Source organism: Eucalyptus grandis, chromosome 3, assembly GCF_016545825.1.
Source record: "Eucalyptus grandis isolate ANBG69807.140 chromosome 3, ASM1654582v1, whole genome shotgun sequence".
Taxonomy (NCBI): domain Eukaryota; kingdom Viridiplantae; phylum Streptophyta; class Magnoliopsida; order Myrtales; family Myrtaceae; genus Eucalyptus; species Eucalyptus grandis.
The window spans coordinates 52,567,589-52,587,698 of record NC_052614.1 but is presented as its reverse complement, the minus strand read 5'-3'; the positions used below and the strand labels follow the sequence as shown (position 1 = coordinate 52,587,698).

The 20,110-nt window shown below is 38.1% G+C and overlaps 2 protein-coding genes across 2 annotated transcripts; both read right to left on the bottom strand.

Moving 5' to 3' along the window:
- Nucleotides 1-302: 302 nt before the first annotated feature.
- LOC104445435 (EG45-like domain containing protein) lies at nucleotides 303-3,041 on the bottom strand. Its single transcript, XM_039308522.1, has 3 exons — nucleotides 2,512-3,041; nucleotides 2,118-2,418; nucleotides 303-1,487 (listed from the first exon to the last, which is right to left on the bottom strand). Exons 1-3 carry the CDS (start codon nucleotides 2,639-2,641, stop codon nucleotides 1,481-1,483), a joined length of 438 nt encoding a protein of 145 aa, XP_039164456.1. The 5' UTR covers nucleotides 2,642-3,041; the 3' UTR covers nucleotides 303-1,480.
- A 15,352-nt stretch (nucleotides 3,042-18,393) lies between these two features.
- Nucleotides 18,394-19,773, bottom strand: LOC104439881 (EG45-like domain containing protein). Its single transcript, XM_010052889.2, has 3 exons — nucleotides 19,767-19,773; nucleotides 18,789-18,953; nucleotides 18,394-18,719 (listed from the first exon to the last, which is right to left on the bottom strand). The coding sequence occupies exons 1-3, from the start codon at nucleotides 19,771-19,773 to the stop codon at nucleotides 18,394-18,396; spliced, it is 498 nt and encodes a 165-aa protein (XP_010051191.2).
- Between the last annotated feature and the right edge of the window lie 337 nt (nucleotides 19,774-20,110).

Sequence of the window (20,110 nt, the reverse complement as noted above, 5' to 3'; positions counted from 1 at the left end):
CTTTGCTGCATTGTGGTGACCAAACTAACACTTCATAGATGGAATTGAAATATTTCGAAACCATGTTAAAATATGTTGGTTCGTGTTGTCCCACTCCTCCAAACACTCAAAAAGTTTTTCTTCAGTTTCTTCAATAGTCCATAGACACACAAATTTCATCAGTGACGTAATGCCAAAGTTTACATCCTTTAAAATAACATGACATTTCTCAAGCCCATAAAATATAAATCAGAAGATTGAATTGAAGAATTATCTATGTAGTTTAATGTGCAATAATAAGAAGTACATGAACCTATTTATAAGATTTAGAGGATTACTATTTATAGTAACAAATACTACAAAATCAATTACAATCAATCACAAAGATTATTAAAATATTATAAAAATCTAGAATATTACAAATAATCTAAATATATCTAATGTCGTTCACCCGCTTAAATGCGTATGTCCTATGAGAAAATATTCAATGATTTGTTACCACCATGTCATCTGCTAATATGGTGTATAGCCATGACTCAAATGTGTATGCCCTCCGTGAAAACATTCAGGGATCCGTTACCATGTCATCTGTTGATATGGTGTAAAGCCATGGTCCAGATACTAGCTAACTCTCCAGATCTGGCCATCCATGTCTATCGACGTCCCTCATCCTGAGGACGCTGCTATTTTGTCCAGATTTGGTCGTCAGCGGCACTTATGACCTTGCTTCACCATAGCTGGTGACATTGCTGGCTCTCCAGATTTGGCCTTCCATGGCCATCGGTGTCACTCGTCCCAGAGACGCTGCTGGGGAGTTGCAAAAGTTATTTATTTTTCTTAATTCACTGTCGAATCTGCAATTTCCACCACTTGTTTCCCGTAGAATCTGCAACTTTTAACGCTCTATCTCAGGTCAACCTCTAACTATGGGCATGGCTGTCATGGCTAGGATTGACAGTGGATATGTTGCTTGCGGCCATGGAGGAGCGAAGACGGAAGCAAAACTCAAGATGCAAATCCAGATCTGGACGAGCACGACTCAAATATAGATCTAGATGAGCGACGGCGGAGAGGTGGGTAGGCCTGACGGCTGGATTTTCTGAATGAGCCGCGGTCGCCAGATCTGTCGCTGGTGGCCATGGAGGAGCAGAAATGGAGGGACCACTCAAGATGCAGATCTAGACAAGCACAACTCCAAATCCAAATCTGGATGAGCGACGACAGAGAGGTGGCTCAAGCCAATTGCGAGCAACGCTGGAAGGGGTAGCTTGGCTTGCACGCAAAGGACGCGGCGCCGGCAACTCCACTAACGGCGGCGGAGAGGGGCCATTGCATCGAAGCACAAAAATTCCCGTGGCTGAACTGTGCTGTTTTTATTTTTTATTCCATTCCACATCAGCACGCACTTGTCAACTTTAGTAGTTGTGAGTTGAGTTGAGAATGCCTGAGTGGGCATCTGCTGCTGACGTGGTACTAACAAATCGCTGAATATTTTCTACCTTCATACCCTGCCAAGAAAGGAGTGAAAAACAAAAATTGCCCTGTCGTTATCACTTCGTCTTCAGCGTCCCATACCCAAAATAATCTACACCATATAAAATACATAGTATGTAACTATTAACTTTTTCAATTCATCGATGTTACGAGGTGATGGGATTTTGGTATTAAAAAGGATGAGGAGCCCGGGTCGTCAAAGGCATTTGGACAAGCGCTTGCCACCTTTAATTGACGTGGTTCACGCCGGAAAAAATCAAAGCAGTCTTCAATGCCCATTGAAACTAAAAAAACCATTTATTCATTAAGTCAACGCTCACGGATTCAATCTCTTACTTTGATAAACAATGTGTCTTCCGTCAGACGTGACGATGATAAGTATTGCACCATTGCATACGTATCAATTACTCAGCCAAACCCAGCCAAGTATTGTCAGAACTGTGTAAATTCAGTCCAATGAGATTCAGGGTGATTTCCATTTTTACGGAAAAGAAGGTCAAAACATACCCATGTTAGAGCTTATCGACCTCGAACCGTATCAGATTCAGGTTTCTCTCGCTGACTTCATGTCAAGTTTCATTAAATATCAAATGGGTGCTTAGTTTCCATCGAAAGACAGCTAATTAGGTGAGGAAGGAACTTACTGCTGGTACTCGACATTGACGGCTGCGGCAGACGACTTTGCAATCGTGCCGAACGCCGTCGTTGAGAGGACGATGGTCGCGCCTTTACTTGAGGGAGGTGGGGATGAGGATTGTGCACGGTCGACAATTCGGACTTGGATAGTCTGGCTGGGAATGCAAGTTCCAGAGACAGAGGCGCTGATGCACCGCACTAGGTACTGCCTCCCGCACGACGCTCCATTGTCCCATATCCCTTCTCCTGCCGCCGCAAAGAGGTTGCTCGATGGGAACTGCGATGGGTCATTGCCGAAACACGCGGTCGCTAAAACAAAATAATCAAACTTATGAGCGAGAGAGAGAGAGAGAGAGAGGAAGAGGAAGGGGCAGCAGGGGGAGGGAGAGAGATTTTACTTACGCGTGTATGGAGGACTATAGTGAGCGGCGGTGCCGACGTCGGCACGAGAGAGACGAGGCTGCATAGCCAACAGAAGAAAGGCGAGTAGAGAAAGAAAAAGAAGTGACGTTCTAATGCCGGAGGGCTTCATTGCTCAGAAAAAATCTGCGAGGCCAAATGGGACACCTGAATGCAATGAAACATGAGGAGCTCCGTCGTTGATTTTTGTCGTCCTTTTGTAGACTTTTAACCAATCCGACATGTGAATGCGTGCATCAAAGTCAATGGTACACATCCGGACGACACTCCATATGATAAAAGTCGTTTTAGATCGACATGCAACATGGAGAACCAACTTACACCCACGACAGCCGGAGAATCTGGTTCTTGGGGAGTTCCGAACTCGTCCGAACGAGGATCAAACCTGAAATTGCAACACAATATATAAATGAATATACATAGCCTTATTTAGAAAAGAAGCTTGGAATTTGTTCTTTTCTGCTTCCAATCTCTGAAAGTTTCCACGCTGATGGTGCTGGCTCAAAAGAGAAGTCTGCTTCTGAACCATTCTTTCGCTGTCGTACTCGTTAGGTCGCCAACTGGCGAAGATTCAACGTGCTATTCATTATTCCTGCTCTAGAAATAGAACATATTATGAAACAAAATGAGTTCTGCCGACCAAAAAAGAAAATATAAAGTAATCTGTGCATGGGAGGCAATTGGGGACGGTGGAATGGGAAGCAATAAATCGTTTCTAGGTTAGAACTTTGAAGATATTTGACAAATAAAGTTGGTGCATATCGAGCAGACAAAACAATGTGATTAGTCAATTACATCCTATAAGCCGTGCAAGTGAGACATTGTCGAATATTCTGAAGTGTTCAACCATTCAAGAGGTCAACTGCCCGCAAGTATATGGAAATAGCCCCATCTGCATAGACAATAAAATCAAATGGTGAAAGACTATTTTAAAAAAAAAAAAAAATCAGACGAATGAAAGTTTCGTAACAAAGGCATTAACATATATATGATGAAGTGCCGTCTCCGATAAGCCAAACACTATACTTCACGCCGATGAATTGACCGAGCTAGCTACCCTCATCTTCTAGATATAGGGGAGACGTATTACATATAAATACTTTTATACTCTTGGGAGAGAGAGAGAGGAGCTCGCACCTGTATCGAGTCGAACCGTAGCTGACTCGAGGCAGAAGGTAGGTGTCATGATCAAGCGGGGATGGCGATATGACGACCCAAGTGACGGTAAGGTCTTGTGACGGCCCGTGATGCTGGCAGCGCAGGTCGAAGGGGTGGGGGTGTTGTCATGCCCCAAACCTCGAGCGCGTGCATATCTCTCGGTGATCAATAAAATTGCGACGTCCTAGGACACGTCATCAACCCATTCATTTTATTGCACATGTAGAAGCGAATAAACAAATCCCCAAACAACAAAAATATGGGATAGAAAAGCAGGATAAAATTTTCACAAAACACTTTTTATAAACACACTAAGTTTATATACAAAAGTCTACAAAAATATCGGCTTTCAAAAAGAAGCTGTCCTACGACCTACTAGTCGGACACGTTTGCCGATCCTTCGAACTCCACCTCTGCAGGCTCCGAAGGATTTGGGTCCTCCACAACCCCATCAAGAGGGTCAGGTGCACCCTCGCCCAAAGTGGCGTTGACCGCAAAGGCGGGGATATCAAAACCCTAATGGGGACCGACCCTATATCCATTGAGCTCATGGCGAAACCACGCCCTGAATCGATGAGGTACCCTCTGAGGTAGGCCCTCATTGACCCAGACAGTGGTCACTACGAGCTCATAGACCCACTAACTCCCGGGAAAAGGGACATCTATGCTCCACTCAGAAACCTCCCGAGGTTGACCAAAACATACTGAAGAGGTTGCTATTTAAGGACCTAAAAGGTTAAGCCCACGACGGGGTGAGACAATATCTCAACAAGTCTACTCCCTAAACCCTAATTAAGAAGGAAATACGCCTAAAGGCAGCCTATCAACACAATCAATGAGACTCACCTCATCTCAATTCCTTCATGCATGTCAGTACAATTCATATCACATATGCATATAATAAATGCACACATCAATTGGAACGTCTCACTCAACCTCAATCCATCACAGGGGTCTTGATTATAAGGTCAAATTATCATGACACGTCTCATTCCATGCCACATAATTTTGTCCCATAATCCAGCGTGTCTATCTCAATCAATCACGCATTCCAATTGACTACTACCTGCACGAGCAATTTTACCTGACGCACATCGATCATATGGCGTAGCCAGGCTTCGCCTCATCCCTTGAGAGCGACAACATCCACCCAACACACATCGAGGACGGCATTCCCGAAGGAGCTTCGGTCCAGCTTCTACCGCGATTTGGCATCCATTGCTAGGGCATCCCACATAAGGGCATTGTCTACCCAGCGCACATCAGGAAAGGGTTCTCTTAACCATCACACGATTATTCAATTCTGACCAATGACATCGTACGTTACACTCAAATGTCTCAATTAAGATAATGCACTTGGCTTATTTTTTTCATATTAAAAACACCCGATGAAAATAATCATATGTGGATACACGGTCAGATCAAAATTTAAAAATTGATATCTTTCCTTTTAAAATCTCACTATTTAATATAGTATTTAAAATCATTTTTGGTGTCAAAGCTCGACACCCAATATTTTCTAATTAAATACCAAAATTTCACAATTTTAAAATGAATGCTCAAAAGTCACAATCACCACTCAATTGCACAATTTAACAATCAATTGCATAAACTAAGCAGACCACTACAATCAGCACAAAATTCCAGTCACCGGCTATCCTAGGATAATTTCCAGAAAATATTAAATAAATAAATAAATAACAAAATTAATTAAATAAATGTAATTTAATCTAATAAATGCTAACCTAGGCCGGAAACGCTAATTTAACCACATAAACAAGCCTAGAACATTAATGCACCTATCCACATAAATAGTACAATTTATTTAGCCCTTAATCAATCTATTCTAACCACCTAACAATCAAAATTAAGCAATTAAATCACTAATCAAAACTAACTAACCACCTAAGCCATACTTAGTCTAATCTAATTACCTACTAAACGTCATTAACTCTCTAAGCAGAGTTTAGCAAATAAACTCACCGATTTTGCGGGCCAATGAGTTCACGGCGACGGCGACACGGAGGTGAGCGACAAATAAGCATGTGGCGACACTAAGCAAGGTCCAAATGGGCTCGAAAAAGCCCATGAATCTCACTGACTGGGTTGTGAGGTTCGGCTTTGCTCTTGGGCTGAGAAGTTGGACCGAGCGGTGGCTTGACGCAGAAACGGGCTAGGCGGGACGGCAGCAGCTACAGATGGACCAGGCGATGGCTCCAACAGCTGGACGGTGACGATGTGGCTCAAGCAGAGTTGGACGGAGGGCTTGACGGCAACCTAGGCATGAGCAGGAGGCGGAATGGATGCCTAGATGCGCGGGCGGGATCGAGCAGCTCTAGTGGGCTCGGGCGAAGATCGGCTTGCTCGGACGAGTAGCAAGGGGAGTCAATGGGCTGCTGTTGGCTTCCCTTTAGTTTTCTTGAGCTCCAAAAACAACAACAATGGTAAAATAGAAGTTGAGGAAGAGGAAGGAGTGAGCTGCAGCTAGAGAGGGGGCCACAAAATGTCCTAACACTTGAGTTCATGCCCCCACTAGCCCACAACTGCCATCCTCAGCCACTTTGTTGTACCAAGGCTTCTCTAACAAGCCTCCCAAGTGGTCCAAATGTTACTGCCCCCCTTGGCTTATGAATTTTGATCACTCCTCTCTAATTTCAATTCAATTCCAACTCAATTGGACTCAATTTAGTGCCCAAAAATTCAGCCAAGGTGTCCACAATAAATCTTTGCAATTCTCTCGCCAAAGAATCCAACTTGGATGCCAAACATTCACCCAAAAATGGCCCTCTTAAATTCTCGGTCCAAAAACACCCAAATTTGATTTTTCACCAAAAACTTAGATTTGTAGAAAAATCTTCGAAGGACGAGTCAATGTTCCTAAAATGAATTGTAACATGACAGAACTTTCAATTTTTGAAATTGGGTTCAATTTTGAGGTTAGTTTCAACCGGGCGCGATTTTACCGTGACCTAACCTATTATGTAGTTTTTAGGAATTTTTAGTGCATTTGACCCGTGGTCGATTATTTTCGAGCCACATTGTGTATCTTCGACTCATTGGCGACTCTCGATTGTCGTGAAAATCTTGAGATTTCAAATATGAGCACAGGGTACAGAAATGACAGAAAAATCAATTTAGTGTCATTCGACGAGGATTTTGCAATTAGGTGGAATCTCCACTCTTTAATCACATGCCTCTATCGAAACAACATATGTCCAATCTCTAATCAATTTTGACAATTTCGTATTGACTCTTGCAGATTAGCACGATCAAGCAATCGATTTCTAGTCAAATTCTCAAGTCTATTGCATTTAAATTCTTTAACAGCTTCACCAGATAAACTAGTTATCTCGTAAGTGATCAGCTCAGAGAAAAAGAATATATGCACGTCGATGAAAAACCCAACTCATTCAATCGAAAACAAAACCAGAAAATTAGGATCCGCAAGGTTGAAGAAGAGAGGGAAGGGAGGAGAGAAGGGTTTTTCTGCGATTGGTTCTAGATGGACAAGTTGCGAAGATTCAGTAACCAATGAGTAGTGACGGTACACGAGGACTATACATAGGTAAAGTAACCTCTTACTCAATTGATCGATGTTCATAACTTATCAATTAGAGGAGTTTCTCCAATTAAGGATGCGTGAAAATCGCCTTTTAAAGAAAAGGAAAATGAGAACCTACGTGGTGGCAGCAACAGAATGTCGTAGCAAGGAAATACCTGATAATGGCTCCGAGGGAGGAGATTATTAGATGTTATATTGAGCAAACAAGGAAAATCCGATTTATAAAGTGTTGGGATAAATATATAACAAATGCTATAACTTTCATGTGTCGCTTGCTTGAGTGTCGTAACTCCTTTTCCAACCACTTAAGTATGGTAGCTTCTGAAAAATGTTCATTTTAGTGCCACAATTCTCAATCGATCACTCAAGTACCAAAAATCTATAAAACATTCGCTCAAGTGTCACAAGTCCGACATGACATAGCACTTTTGGAGAACATTGTCAAAAAATTATGGCACTCAAGTAATCAAAATAAAAAGAAGTTATGACGCTTTTGAGTCCTTTTTTCCGTAAAGTATTATAATGTTCCTCAACAACTAAGAGGGAAGCACTGAAATCCCATTAATTGCTCTTCCAACACAAATTGTTATGGCACTCAAGTAAGTTAGGTACCTATGTTATGACACTCAAGTAATCGGAATAAAAAAGTTTATGGCACCTATAGAGTCCTTTTTCCCATAAAGCATTATAGCATTCCTCAATAACAGAGAGGGAAACACTAAAATCCCATTAGTTGCTCTTCCAGCACAAAATAGTTATGGCACTTAAGTAAGTGACATACATATGTTACGACACTTAAGTAATTGGAATAAAAAAAAGTTATGATACCTGTGGAGTCCTTTTTTCTATAAAGTGTTATATTTTTCGAAGGAAACACTAAAATCCCATTAATTGCTCTTCCAACACAAGTAGATATGGCACTCAAGTGATCAAAATAAAAATAAATAAATAAATAAAGTTATGGTACTTGTGGAGTCCCTTTTTTTCCAAAAATTTTTCTCAATAACAGAGAATAGTTATGGAACTCAAGTGATCAAAATAAAAAATAAAATAAAAATACAACGCTTGTGGAGTCTATTCTTTTTCAATAAAGCATTATAGTGCTCCTCAATAATAAAGAGGGAAACACTGAAACAATAAAATCCCATTAATTGCTCTTAACATCACTCAAGTAAATGGCATACATATGTTATGGCACTATTGGGATAAAGAAAAAAAGTTATAACACTCATGGAATCTTTTTTTTAGAAAGAAATAACAGAGGGAACACTGAAATCCCATCATATGCTCTTCCAACACAAGAATAAGGGAATTTGTGTTAGATATATCAAGTATTATTTGCCATCAAAATTACAGAAATTTGAGATGCTATGTCAAACTTAACCACTTCCAATTTCCACATTTCTGAAATTATTTTAGCATTAAATTGTAGTAGAGGAATTACTAATCGGATGGAAATCTCAAAATTTACTGACAAATGTGGTGATTTAATTAACAAGTTGGAAGGATGTTGATGATACCGATGGAATTGCTTTTTTTGTATGTTCAGAGGTTTGGTTATCATAATACATGTTTGAAACCATGTGTAATTATCGACGCTTGTGATTCTTTTCCGATTAATGGTATAGAGGAGGATAAAACAAAACTCTTGACGTTAGTTGTCAAGAGTAAAGGAATGAGGTCCTCTTTCCCATCAGCATCTCCATTCAACAGCTCAACCACCTAAACCATTGATCAATGCGAATAAGGTTGTTTATGAAAATTTTTAAATAATTGTGTCAATGGTTGATGTTTGTTGATCTACTAATAGAGGTCATTGTATTAAAGAATTCTTGTCCGAGAGCAAAGTTTGGATGTCGCCAACTTCCAGCGTTACTACACATCTACAGTGTCTAGTTTCGAAGCATATACTAAATTCTAGTACATATACTAAACCGGATTTGGACCGATAAATCTAATGGGTCCCATTAGATTCGACCTTCCAAATTCAGTTAAGTACATGTAACCAAATTACCTAATAATTTCTGCGATCTTAGAATCGAATTTGTTGACCCTATCGTTTGTCAACAAGAAATAAAGTTAAAAAAGTGACATCTCATATAGTATATATTATAACAATTCAGTGTGAATAAATATCTGTAGGGATTTGTTTCGATAAATAAGAATATGTGCATAGGTAAATTTGAATCAAAATGATTTAGTGGAAGTAAAAACACCCATACACGTATTTCCAAAGTATTGTTCATGCATTTTAATAAAAACACATAGAAGAGATAAAGGGGTTAATCACATTACCATTCTACCGTGCTCCAAAATTTTGATTCTAACATTTTTTTGAAATCTGACCATGAACGTCTGATGTCCTCGCAGCATTAGTTCTAACGTTCTTCATATTCTAACTATCAATGTTTGATCTCCTGCTAACACTAACTTTAATGTTCTTGGAATTTTGACCATAAACGTCTGATGTACTCTAATAATACTAGTTCTGATGTTTTTCAAATCCAAACCATGAACGTCTAATCTCCTTGTAACACATTTTGACATTCTTCAAATCTAGCCCCACAAATGTCGGGCATTTGGTTTAGACACGCCACCACTCTCATGTCGAACAGAAGAGAGAAATTGAGAGATCTCACCACTACAATTGCTCTAGTAATTGCTCTCGTGTGTGAATAACTTGGTTGATCACTATTAACACTCTTAATTGTCGATTGCAAATCATCCTATGATCAACTCTCTTAATCACCTTTTTTTTATAATCAATCTCAGATCACATTTAAATTGGCCCCTTAACTCTAAAATTACTTCAAAGAATTAATTTGACCATAACGTCTGAGAGACATAAGTTCTAAGACTATTTTGAACATTGATTCGGGCATTAATTCTGTAACTTTTACATAGCATCATTTCAAGCATTAATTTATAGCCGTTACAAGTTTTTATTCTAGGTATTGACTTTGTAACTATTATAATAATTTAATTTAACCTGAAACCATTTTGGATCATTAAACTGCCCATTGATTCTGAAACTATTTTAAATCATTAATGTGATCGTTAAATTTGAAATTGTCTCAGATCTTTAATTTAGCTATTAAATCAGAAACCATTTTAGATTATTAATTTAGTTATTGATTTTGAGCTCAATTCAATCATAAATGCGGTTATTAATTCTAAAACTCACTTCAAATTATCAATTTGATCATTGAATCTGAATATGCTGCAAATCTTTGATTCAACCGTAAAATCTAAAACTCACTTCAAATCATTGATTCAGTCATAAAGTCTAAAACCCCTTTTAGATATTATATTTTTAGCTTGGCTCAATTTGATTGCTTCAAGTGCAAACACATTTGCAGTATTGTCTCTCTCGTTCAAACATCATTCTAATTTGTTATGGTATGTGACATCTTTGGGTTCATCACTGAGCTCATAGTAAGATTTGTACTAACATATCAATATAACCAAGAGAACTGATTGTTGATCAATCTCCAATTCCTACAAACCATAAGTGACATCTAGCAATATATCATGACTACCTAGATAGTATAAATGTTTCAAAAACATAATGAACATGTTAGCTTTGGCAACCGTGTTATTTGATCTTTCTATCTCACCATGTCCCGATTGAACAAAGGCCATGGAATTGTTTGTCATGCCACTAATTCGATCATATGCCCAAATCTAATTGACATGTATTCTATGAGACATGAACCATTCATTCTTGATTACAATCCTAGCCAAGGATTTCAATACAATGTCATTATTAAACCACATAGGATATCAATCTTGTATGTGTGTGTGTGTATACATACATGCATATATATATATATATATATATATATATATATATATATATATATATATATATACATATCAAGAAGACAGATTTCATATTGCACATACATGTACTTTCGTATGTGAACAAATTATGACCATCAAGTACAAAGACGGTTCGACGAAGCGTCAATATGTGCACTGGTAAACTACAACCATCCAACATATAAGTCAGCATCTGACTTAGGTCTAAGATCTTACGCCAAACCAAAACATGAATGATTAGTCGTTGACCCTGCTAAAAGCTTCCATGTTGCCAATCGTTCTACATATGTCAGATTCAGTGAACTTGTTTAAAACAAACACTTATGTTTTAACTCGGATATTACAATACCCTTGTGACTCATCATCCCCTCAAGTATCCACTATTAAATGGTGAAGCTTGAGAACACGCCGATCTTAACAAGATTATCAATATCCTTTCAATGATCCATTGACCGAGAACTATTTAAAAATTCAACATAACTATAAACTTATCACACATTCTTAACACCTTAAGAATAGATTCAGTTATAACTGATCTTATGGACTCATTCATATAAATAGGACGATGAATGGACTCATTCATATAAATAGGACGATGAATGAATATTTCTTTGCCATTAAGTAATCCCTAATATATAACTACTATATGTTTACTTTTTAAGGCATATATCTAACAATATCATCCTTGTATATACACACGAGGTATAGAGAAAAGCTTTTTCTTATCTAGCCATCCAATGGTCCCGGATGAATGTGAAAAAAACCAAGTAGGGGGAAATGGTCAGGTGGAAATAAATTCAAAAATGATGTATTTTCTGTGGTTCTGGATCTAAACTGTGATGGATTAGTTTATTAAGATAAGTGCAGACAACATTTTCTCAACTTTAAAAGGGGAGATTGGTTTTTAAACGGTATGATGAAAATTGACTATCCATAAGGCCCCATCGGCCATATATAAATACGGCAAATCAGGAAAAAAAATTTAAAATATATATATCCGATCAAAAGGAGAAAGTATTCCGTGAGTGTGTTATATGTAGTAAGAATCACCTCAAGCATATGGCAAGTCACGTATGGCTTCCATTAATTAAAAAAAGAGCAATTATAGCATAAGCGCCAGTATAAAAAATAAAAAAATAAAAATACACGAGCGGCGTTACACACCATTAATTTGAGAGAATATAGCATAATTTCAATGTAGTCGTCTGTGTAAAATAAAGTTTACATCGGTGGCGTATGCTGTAAATATTTTAGGATTTTCAAGAAGGAGAAAAAGAGAAAACAATCAAAATCTACCTATTTAATCAAAAATGTTCCTTTTTAATATGTGACCAAAGCAAAGTGTTAGCTGCGTATTAAACTAGAAAAGAGATGTGGATGCATAGAATCAGATTCAAAGCAACGACAATTGCGTAAGTTAGACCTTACCCGACAAATTCGATGTAATCCACATCATCATGGATTTGATAAGCACTGGAGAAACAAATGTTCAGAAAGTTGACGCTTGTTTCTCACACGACTTTGATAAAACTATAAGAAAACTCAACTTGAATAGCAGCAAACTAAACTACATCACCCACGGCGCTCAACTTGAAGGCATGCTCAACTCCAGTGCTCAAAGTTGTTTGGACACTTGATAGCGGCTTTGCTAGTCGATCATGCTCACAATTGAAACAGAGTCCCACAACGTATAGCAATGATAGTAGGCAATGTTAAGTAATGACCAAATTGGATGTTCGAGGATAGTAGCTTGATTTTGATAGGAAAGCAAAACCAATGACCATGATCGAGAAGGATGCACAACGGATTTAAAGCGAGAGAACAGGGAAACTCAACTTGTGGTAGACTTCACTAATACAAGGATCCTAATGACAAGACTAATGTGAGGCGATAAGAAACAACAACCCCCGAGACCAACGACTTGCGAGATCGCGTTGCTGTCAGAGACAATCGCAGCAGACCTGCGACCACAATAAGCAGAGGTTGATGGTGCTACTCTTGAAGACGACTGATTGTGGCTGCTCTCAAAGATGAAGATCGGTGGACGAAAACAAAGGACATGGAACGACAGAGAGTGCTGGTCTTGGTTTCGGGGTAGAAACAGCGATGGTAGAGAGGGGATTCTTCTTTATTTTTCTTTAAGGCCGACGGCAAGAAGAAAGATAAAAGCAGGTTTTGATTTGGATCCCTATCTCTTTGTGGCATTGATACCATGTAAATGTTCAAGGATCTTCCACAGAGAAGAAGAGATAATATGGTTTAAAGCTATTTCTTTACTCGATAAGTTAACTTTTAAATGTATTACGATCAAGTGATATTCACACCTGAAAAATATGCAAAGCAAAGAAAGTAATATGATCTGATAAGAAAATTGGTTATCATAATCCGATAAGGAAACCAGCCATGTAAGAGTTTTCCTTATATGTGTTACATTAACTAAGATTATAATTTACCGTTTTACAGAATTGGTATAATAAGGTAAGGCATGAGCTTTCCTAATAGTCAAATGTGAGCCTAGTTTCTGTGGACCGAGTTAAGCTAAGCTCGTAATGAAATGGTATGGCTGAAAACTCTGTAAATATTACTGAGTCTCTCCTCTCACCTTCTTCTCTCCACAAACATACATTCACCTCACCATGAGGCGCATTCCCATGGAGCCAGGATCCAGAGGACAATTGAGGAGAAGAACCTTAGAATTGGATCATCCCTGTTTCGCATAAAAGACGATGAATTCCAAATTAGATACGCAAATATCTTTCTCTCCTTTACTATGTTCGAGTTTCTAGCTATGTTTATCCTGGGGTGCCATTTTGATGGCCAACCTGTGGTATCGAGCTCTTCATAGTTTAGAACTCGAACTTTAGAGAATTTGCTTGTTTTCGAAAATTTTATCCAATGAAAGTTGATTTTGATCACATATGTCGACTTGTCTTGGCAAGACCAGAGGTTGCATGCACTCCCTTGAGTATTTTAGATTTGGCCCGTTTTTGTAATATTTTGCCCATTTTCGTGATTTTTGGACTAATAAAAATTTAATTTTGATCATATAGTCAGACTCGTCTCGTCAAGACAAGCATTTTGGTGGATGGTGCGCCTCCAACAGAGGCCGAACGCACCCCCAACCACCTCCACATGCCACATTAGAGCCGACTAGTTGCACACCCTCTCATGCGGGCGCGTTAACCACCTTCGGCGAGGGCCGACATCAACCTCGTCGACTCAATCATCGCCTTGCCAACGATGATGTCATGGATACCGTCAACTCGCCAATGTTGATGCTATGGATGATGTCATTCCCCGACCCGAGTTGACTGGGTTGACTCAACAAGGTTTGACCGGGCTAACCCGAACCGAGTTGACCATTGATTGGTTGAATCTGGCCTAATCAGCTTATAGATTGATTCATGCACGCCAATGCATGCAGTTCATGCGTCCATACTCCGACAGTGCGTGGGGACACATGCAAGCTCCGTTTGGAGCATGCTTGGTACCCGCGTATTCGTGTGAAAATTCTCTACACTGTGATATATTTATTTTACATGTTTGATGCTCGTAAGGATGTGAAAATACATATGGAACATTAAATACATGCATTTTGGGGTTTTTTTGCGTATTTTTCATGTATTTCTTTATGGTTTCAGAAATACAGTTGTTAGCTCACATGCATATCATCACATAAAGATTGTGTAGAGTATAATTCATCAATAACATGTATAGGGTTCAATATATATTAATGAATGGAGCAATGTAATTAGCACGATTCATTGATAACATGTGTATCATCACATAAAGAATGTGTAGAGTATTATTCATTAATAACATGTATAAAGTTCAACATGCATTAATAAAGATAGCAATGTAATGGCATGACATATGATTTTAGTGACAAATTGCCATTGTCGTCAAGTCTAAAGTCACATACATAAGATAAATGTGAGACATAAAATTTATATCCCTAATATAAAAGAATTTCAACGATTCAATTAGGTTATAACTGCCAAAGTGGCACACTTGATTGAATTTGAGAAATATTAGTTTCATATTGTGATAGGATATCTCATATTCTAATATGTGGTCATACTCCCAAAAGAGGTTGTACTTGAAGTTTCATAGTGTCGTCACTTCATTAGGATTTGTTGAGAAGAAAATATATCAATGTATAGATTACAAGGTCAATGGGAGAAAATTTATTTTTTCCATACTATATGTAGATGATATCTTGCTTGCAAGCAGTGATATTGAATTACTGCTTGAGACAAAGTAGATATTATCAAGGAATTTTGACATGAAAGACAATAGCGAGACATCTTTTGTCCTTGACATTGAGATCCATAAGGATCGATCTTGCCGTGTCTTGGGCTATCTTGATTGTATTCTAGAAAGATTCAATATGAAGCATTGTGAGCCAGGAATTGCTCTTGTTATTTAGGGTGATAAACTAAGTCTATTGTAATGTCCTCATTCAAATATTGAGAAAGCTCAAATGAAGAATGTACCTTATACCAGTGCACTTGGAAGTATCATATATGCTCAAATTTACACTAGGCCAAATATTACTCTTGTAATAGGACTTTTAGGTAAATATCAGTCAAATCTATGACACAATCACTGAGTTGTTATCAAAAAGGTTTTAAGACACTTAAAAGGACAAGAGTATATATGCCGATTTACAGACATATTCAAGACCTAAAGCTAGTAGGGTATTCCAATGCAAACATTGCTAATTGTCAAGATGACAAGAAGTCGATAATAGGATACATTTTTGTGTTAGTAAGAGGACAATGTCATGAAAAGTGAAAAACAGAAATTTATATCTTCCTCTATCATGCAAGCAGATTTTGTAGCATGCTTTTTCGACCACTATTCGAGTTATTTGGCTCCAGAACCTCATTAAGAAGTTGTCCGTATTTGACTTTATAAATAGACCCAAACTGTTATATTATAATGATAACTCTACAATGCCATTTTCCAACAACAACAGAGGTTTCAAGAGATCTAAGCATATGGAGGTCAAGTCTTTGACCTTAAAGGAAAAGTTCAAAATAGTGATATTGCAGTACAACATATTTTTACAAATGATATGATTGTTTATCCACTAACTAAAGGCCTTTATCCTTGTGTATTTGAGCGACAAATCGTAAGCATGAGCTTAGGAGTATTATTGAATGCTGTTTTTTTGGTGGGAGCTGTTTTATTTTGCTCTAATAAAGCTTTAGTAACATTTTTACATGTCAATAAAGTGTTTATGAATATACTGTTATCTTGTTGAGTTGATTATGTGTAATAGAAATCTCAAGATATTGTGTAAACCTTAAGTGAAGGTTGTGGGCATACGGTTAATAGCCTTGAGCATATGTCTTGACTATACATTAAAAAAAAAGGGGGGGTTGACTATAAAGATAAGATATATGTGAATTCATTAGAACCATAAATATGTTCTCTAACGACACATCCGGTTTTTTATGACACTTCAGAGAATAGTGACCGACAAAAGCATAATACATAAGGCATTACTTTTTATGAGGAATTATTCATTATATTGAATCCATATCGGTAAAGTTGAAAGCACTTATGACCATAAAAAGCTCTATGTGTGTACATGCAATTATAGTCATGATTTGATATTTGAAAATTTATGAGATTTGATTGACTATTAAGAATTAACTCTACACCAACAAAAAGGTGCACACATGCCTTTGACAAATAAGACAGCAGTCATTGGCGTTTTCCTAGAATTTTACGTAAACCTCTCTGAGATAAATAATCTTTTCAGTGCAATCCCAAATGTGAAGTCAGTCTTCATATCTTATTGGTGAAACGAAATATTTGAAATTCAATGGACCCCCTGTTTCCACGTCACTTCTACTTCTATTGTAACAAAAGATTCCCCTTTTATGTGAAAAGGGCCCGTATCAATAATTTTACATATGAACAATTCCTCAATATCTTATTCATTCACAACAAAATATTTTCTTTGTGCGGCAGTAAAAAAAAATACGCTTCTTTTGAGAGAGATACTATTTCACAAGAATCATTTAGTTAGAATGGGATTCCAACTCAGCACCCTTTGAGATTTTGAGAAGAGTTGCTCTTTGGAGAGGACAATACTATGAAAGTTGTAAGCTATGTTGAGGGGGGAGTTATTGTCTATCTTTTCAATTAATATAGGCCAAGTGGGAGAATGTAAGATTTTTCTTGATGTGGGCTAATTAATTGAGATTGTAATTCCATTTTACGAGGTTAGTCTAATAAGGTAAGGCATAAGGTTTTTTAATAGTCGAATATGGGATTGGCTTGCACGGGCCGAGCTAGCTCGTGATGATATATAATTTGATTGAAAACTCTATAAATAGTAGTAAGGTTTCTCCTCTAATCTTCTTCTCTCCACGAACATACAATCAACTCACATAAGAAAAGGCGTAACGGGCAATCTCATCAAGCTAGGTTCCAAAGGGCAATAGAATAGAAGAATCTAAGCATTGGATCATCGTCATTCTATATATATAAAAAAAAAAAAACAATGAATTACAAATCAAATACGCAAATCTCTCTCTCATTTACTATGTTCGAATTTCTAGCTATGTTAATCTCATGGTACCGTTTTGATGGCTGACAAGCTATTCTGGAAAATAACGAAATATCAGAAAATACCCCTGTTATCAATCTCCAATAATAATCTCTGATGGAGAATTCTCAAAATTCATAATTATATTGATCAAGTTGCAGTTTTGTACTTTTAATATATGCACTGGATAATTTCTCAATCATTTGTCGTTGACCAGCTCAAACGTGCGTGCTGTACGTCCCCTTCATACCCTGCCAGGAAAGATGTCAAAAAAAAAATTGTCGTCGTTATCGCTTTGCCTTCAACGTTCGAATACCCAAAAACAATCTAACATGGTATAGAACACGTAAGATGAATCCATTGACTTTTCAGTTCATCACGATCGTCAAGGACGATCTTGGCATAAAAAAGGACGAAGAGTCCGTGTCAACAGAGGCATATGGACAAGCGCTTGTCACCTTGAGTTGATGTGCATCATGCCGGAAACAATCATTCGCAAGATATGATGACATGCATTGCGCCTTTTGCATTCATGTCGGTTACTTAGCCAAACTTAGCGAATGTCGAAACTGTATAAGTTCAGTTCAATAAGATCCGTGAAGATTTGCTTTTTATAGGATAAAGAAAGGTCGAGATAAACCATTACCATGTTAGAGCTTATCGACATTGAACTGTTTCAGATTCATTTTTTTCTCTCTAAAATCGTGTCACGTTTAGTTTTTTATCGAATGGGCTCTTAGTTTCGATCAAAAGACAACTAATTAGGTGAGGAACGAACGTACTGTTGATACTCGACGTTGACGGCTACGGCGGACGCATTTGCGATTGTACCGAATGCCGTCGTCGACAGGATGATGGTGGCGCCATCTCTCGAGGGACGTGAGGACGAGGTTTGCGCACGGTCGACGATTCGGACTTGGATAGTCTGGCTAGGGATGCAGGTTCCGGAGACGGAGGCGCTGATGCACCGCACTAGGTACTGCCTCCCGCACGACGCTCCGTTGTCCCATATCCCTTCACCTGCCGCCGCAAAGAGGTTGCTCGACGGGAACTGCGATGGGTCATTGCCGAAACATGCGGTCGCTGAAACATAACAATCAAACTTATGAGCGAGAGAGAGGGGGCGGGGTGGGGGAAGGAGATTTTACTTACGGGTGTACGGAGGGCTGTATTGAGCGGCGGTGCCGACGTCGGCACGAGAGAGACGAGGCTGCGTAGCCAACAGAAGAAAGGCGAGCAGAGGAAGAAAGAGAAGTGACGTTCTGATGCTGGAGGGCTTCATTGCTCTGGAAGAATCTGCGAGGCCAAACGCGACACCTGAATGCAATTAGACAAGAAGAGCTCCGTTGATATGTGAACGTCCCTAGCAAAGTCAATGAGGTTCGACATTAATTGTATAAATCTGTCTAAAATTTGTGACGGATTTGTAACAGTTTTCAATTTAATGCAAGGATTGACGATGGCAAACGGCTCTCTACATGCAAATTGTTATTCCGAAACTTAAATGCAAAGTAATATACAAAAACATAAAAATCTTTACGCTCGTTCCATTTTTCTTTTCTTGATTTGCCGGGTTATACATACAATTTGGTTGTCTCCGTTCATTCTCTTATTCTGTATTTTAGTAAAGAATAAGATCTGTTATATCTCGGAAGAATAGCAACTAAAACCTATCATTCCATAGTCCGATGAGCAGAATTATTTATAAGGGTGGTGCTTGTCACAACCGATCTGATTTTCTCATATTTTCCAATAAATTTCCAATAATTATCATTTTCATATTCTCCAAATTTTTTCCAACAATATTGACCAAAGAGAAAACACGATTGGCAAAGTGTTATAGGGTACCTCAATAACAACAAAAAGGGAAAAATTAAATCCCGTTAATTGCTCTTACGACACGAGAATAAGGGATGTTGTGGTAGATATCAAGCATGCTAAATATTATTTACCCATCGAAATTATGGAAATTTAAGAGCAATGTCAAAGAATTGTCATAGAGAAATTAATTCACGGATGGTAAGCTCAAAAGCAACTAATGAAATGTGGTGATTTTATTACCATGTAGGATTAGATGACTAACAAATTTGGAGATTATATGTCATTAACGCATAAATTGCTTTAACTTACCTTCCATTTATGCTTGTCAAAATGTAGATATTGTCAATTTTTTCTTCTAGAAGGGAGTTAATGAATCAATCAGTCACCATCCTACCTAAAATCTTACCTAAAAGGAAAAATCTTGCCGTTCTAATCAACGGAGTTTGCTTTACGCTTATAGCGATTGAAAACTGACTTGACATCATCTCATTATCTTTCTATGATCTTGTTGATATGATAATAATCACTATGTTGACAAATTAGTTGAAAGACGACTGTACGAAACATGGGTCAACATAGCAGGAACCAAAGGTTTCGATAGGGGCCTTAAGTGATAATTCGATAAACCAAATTTTAGCCTAAATGCATCCCTT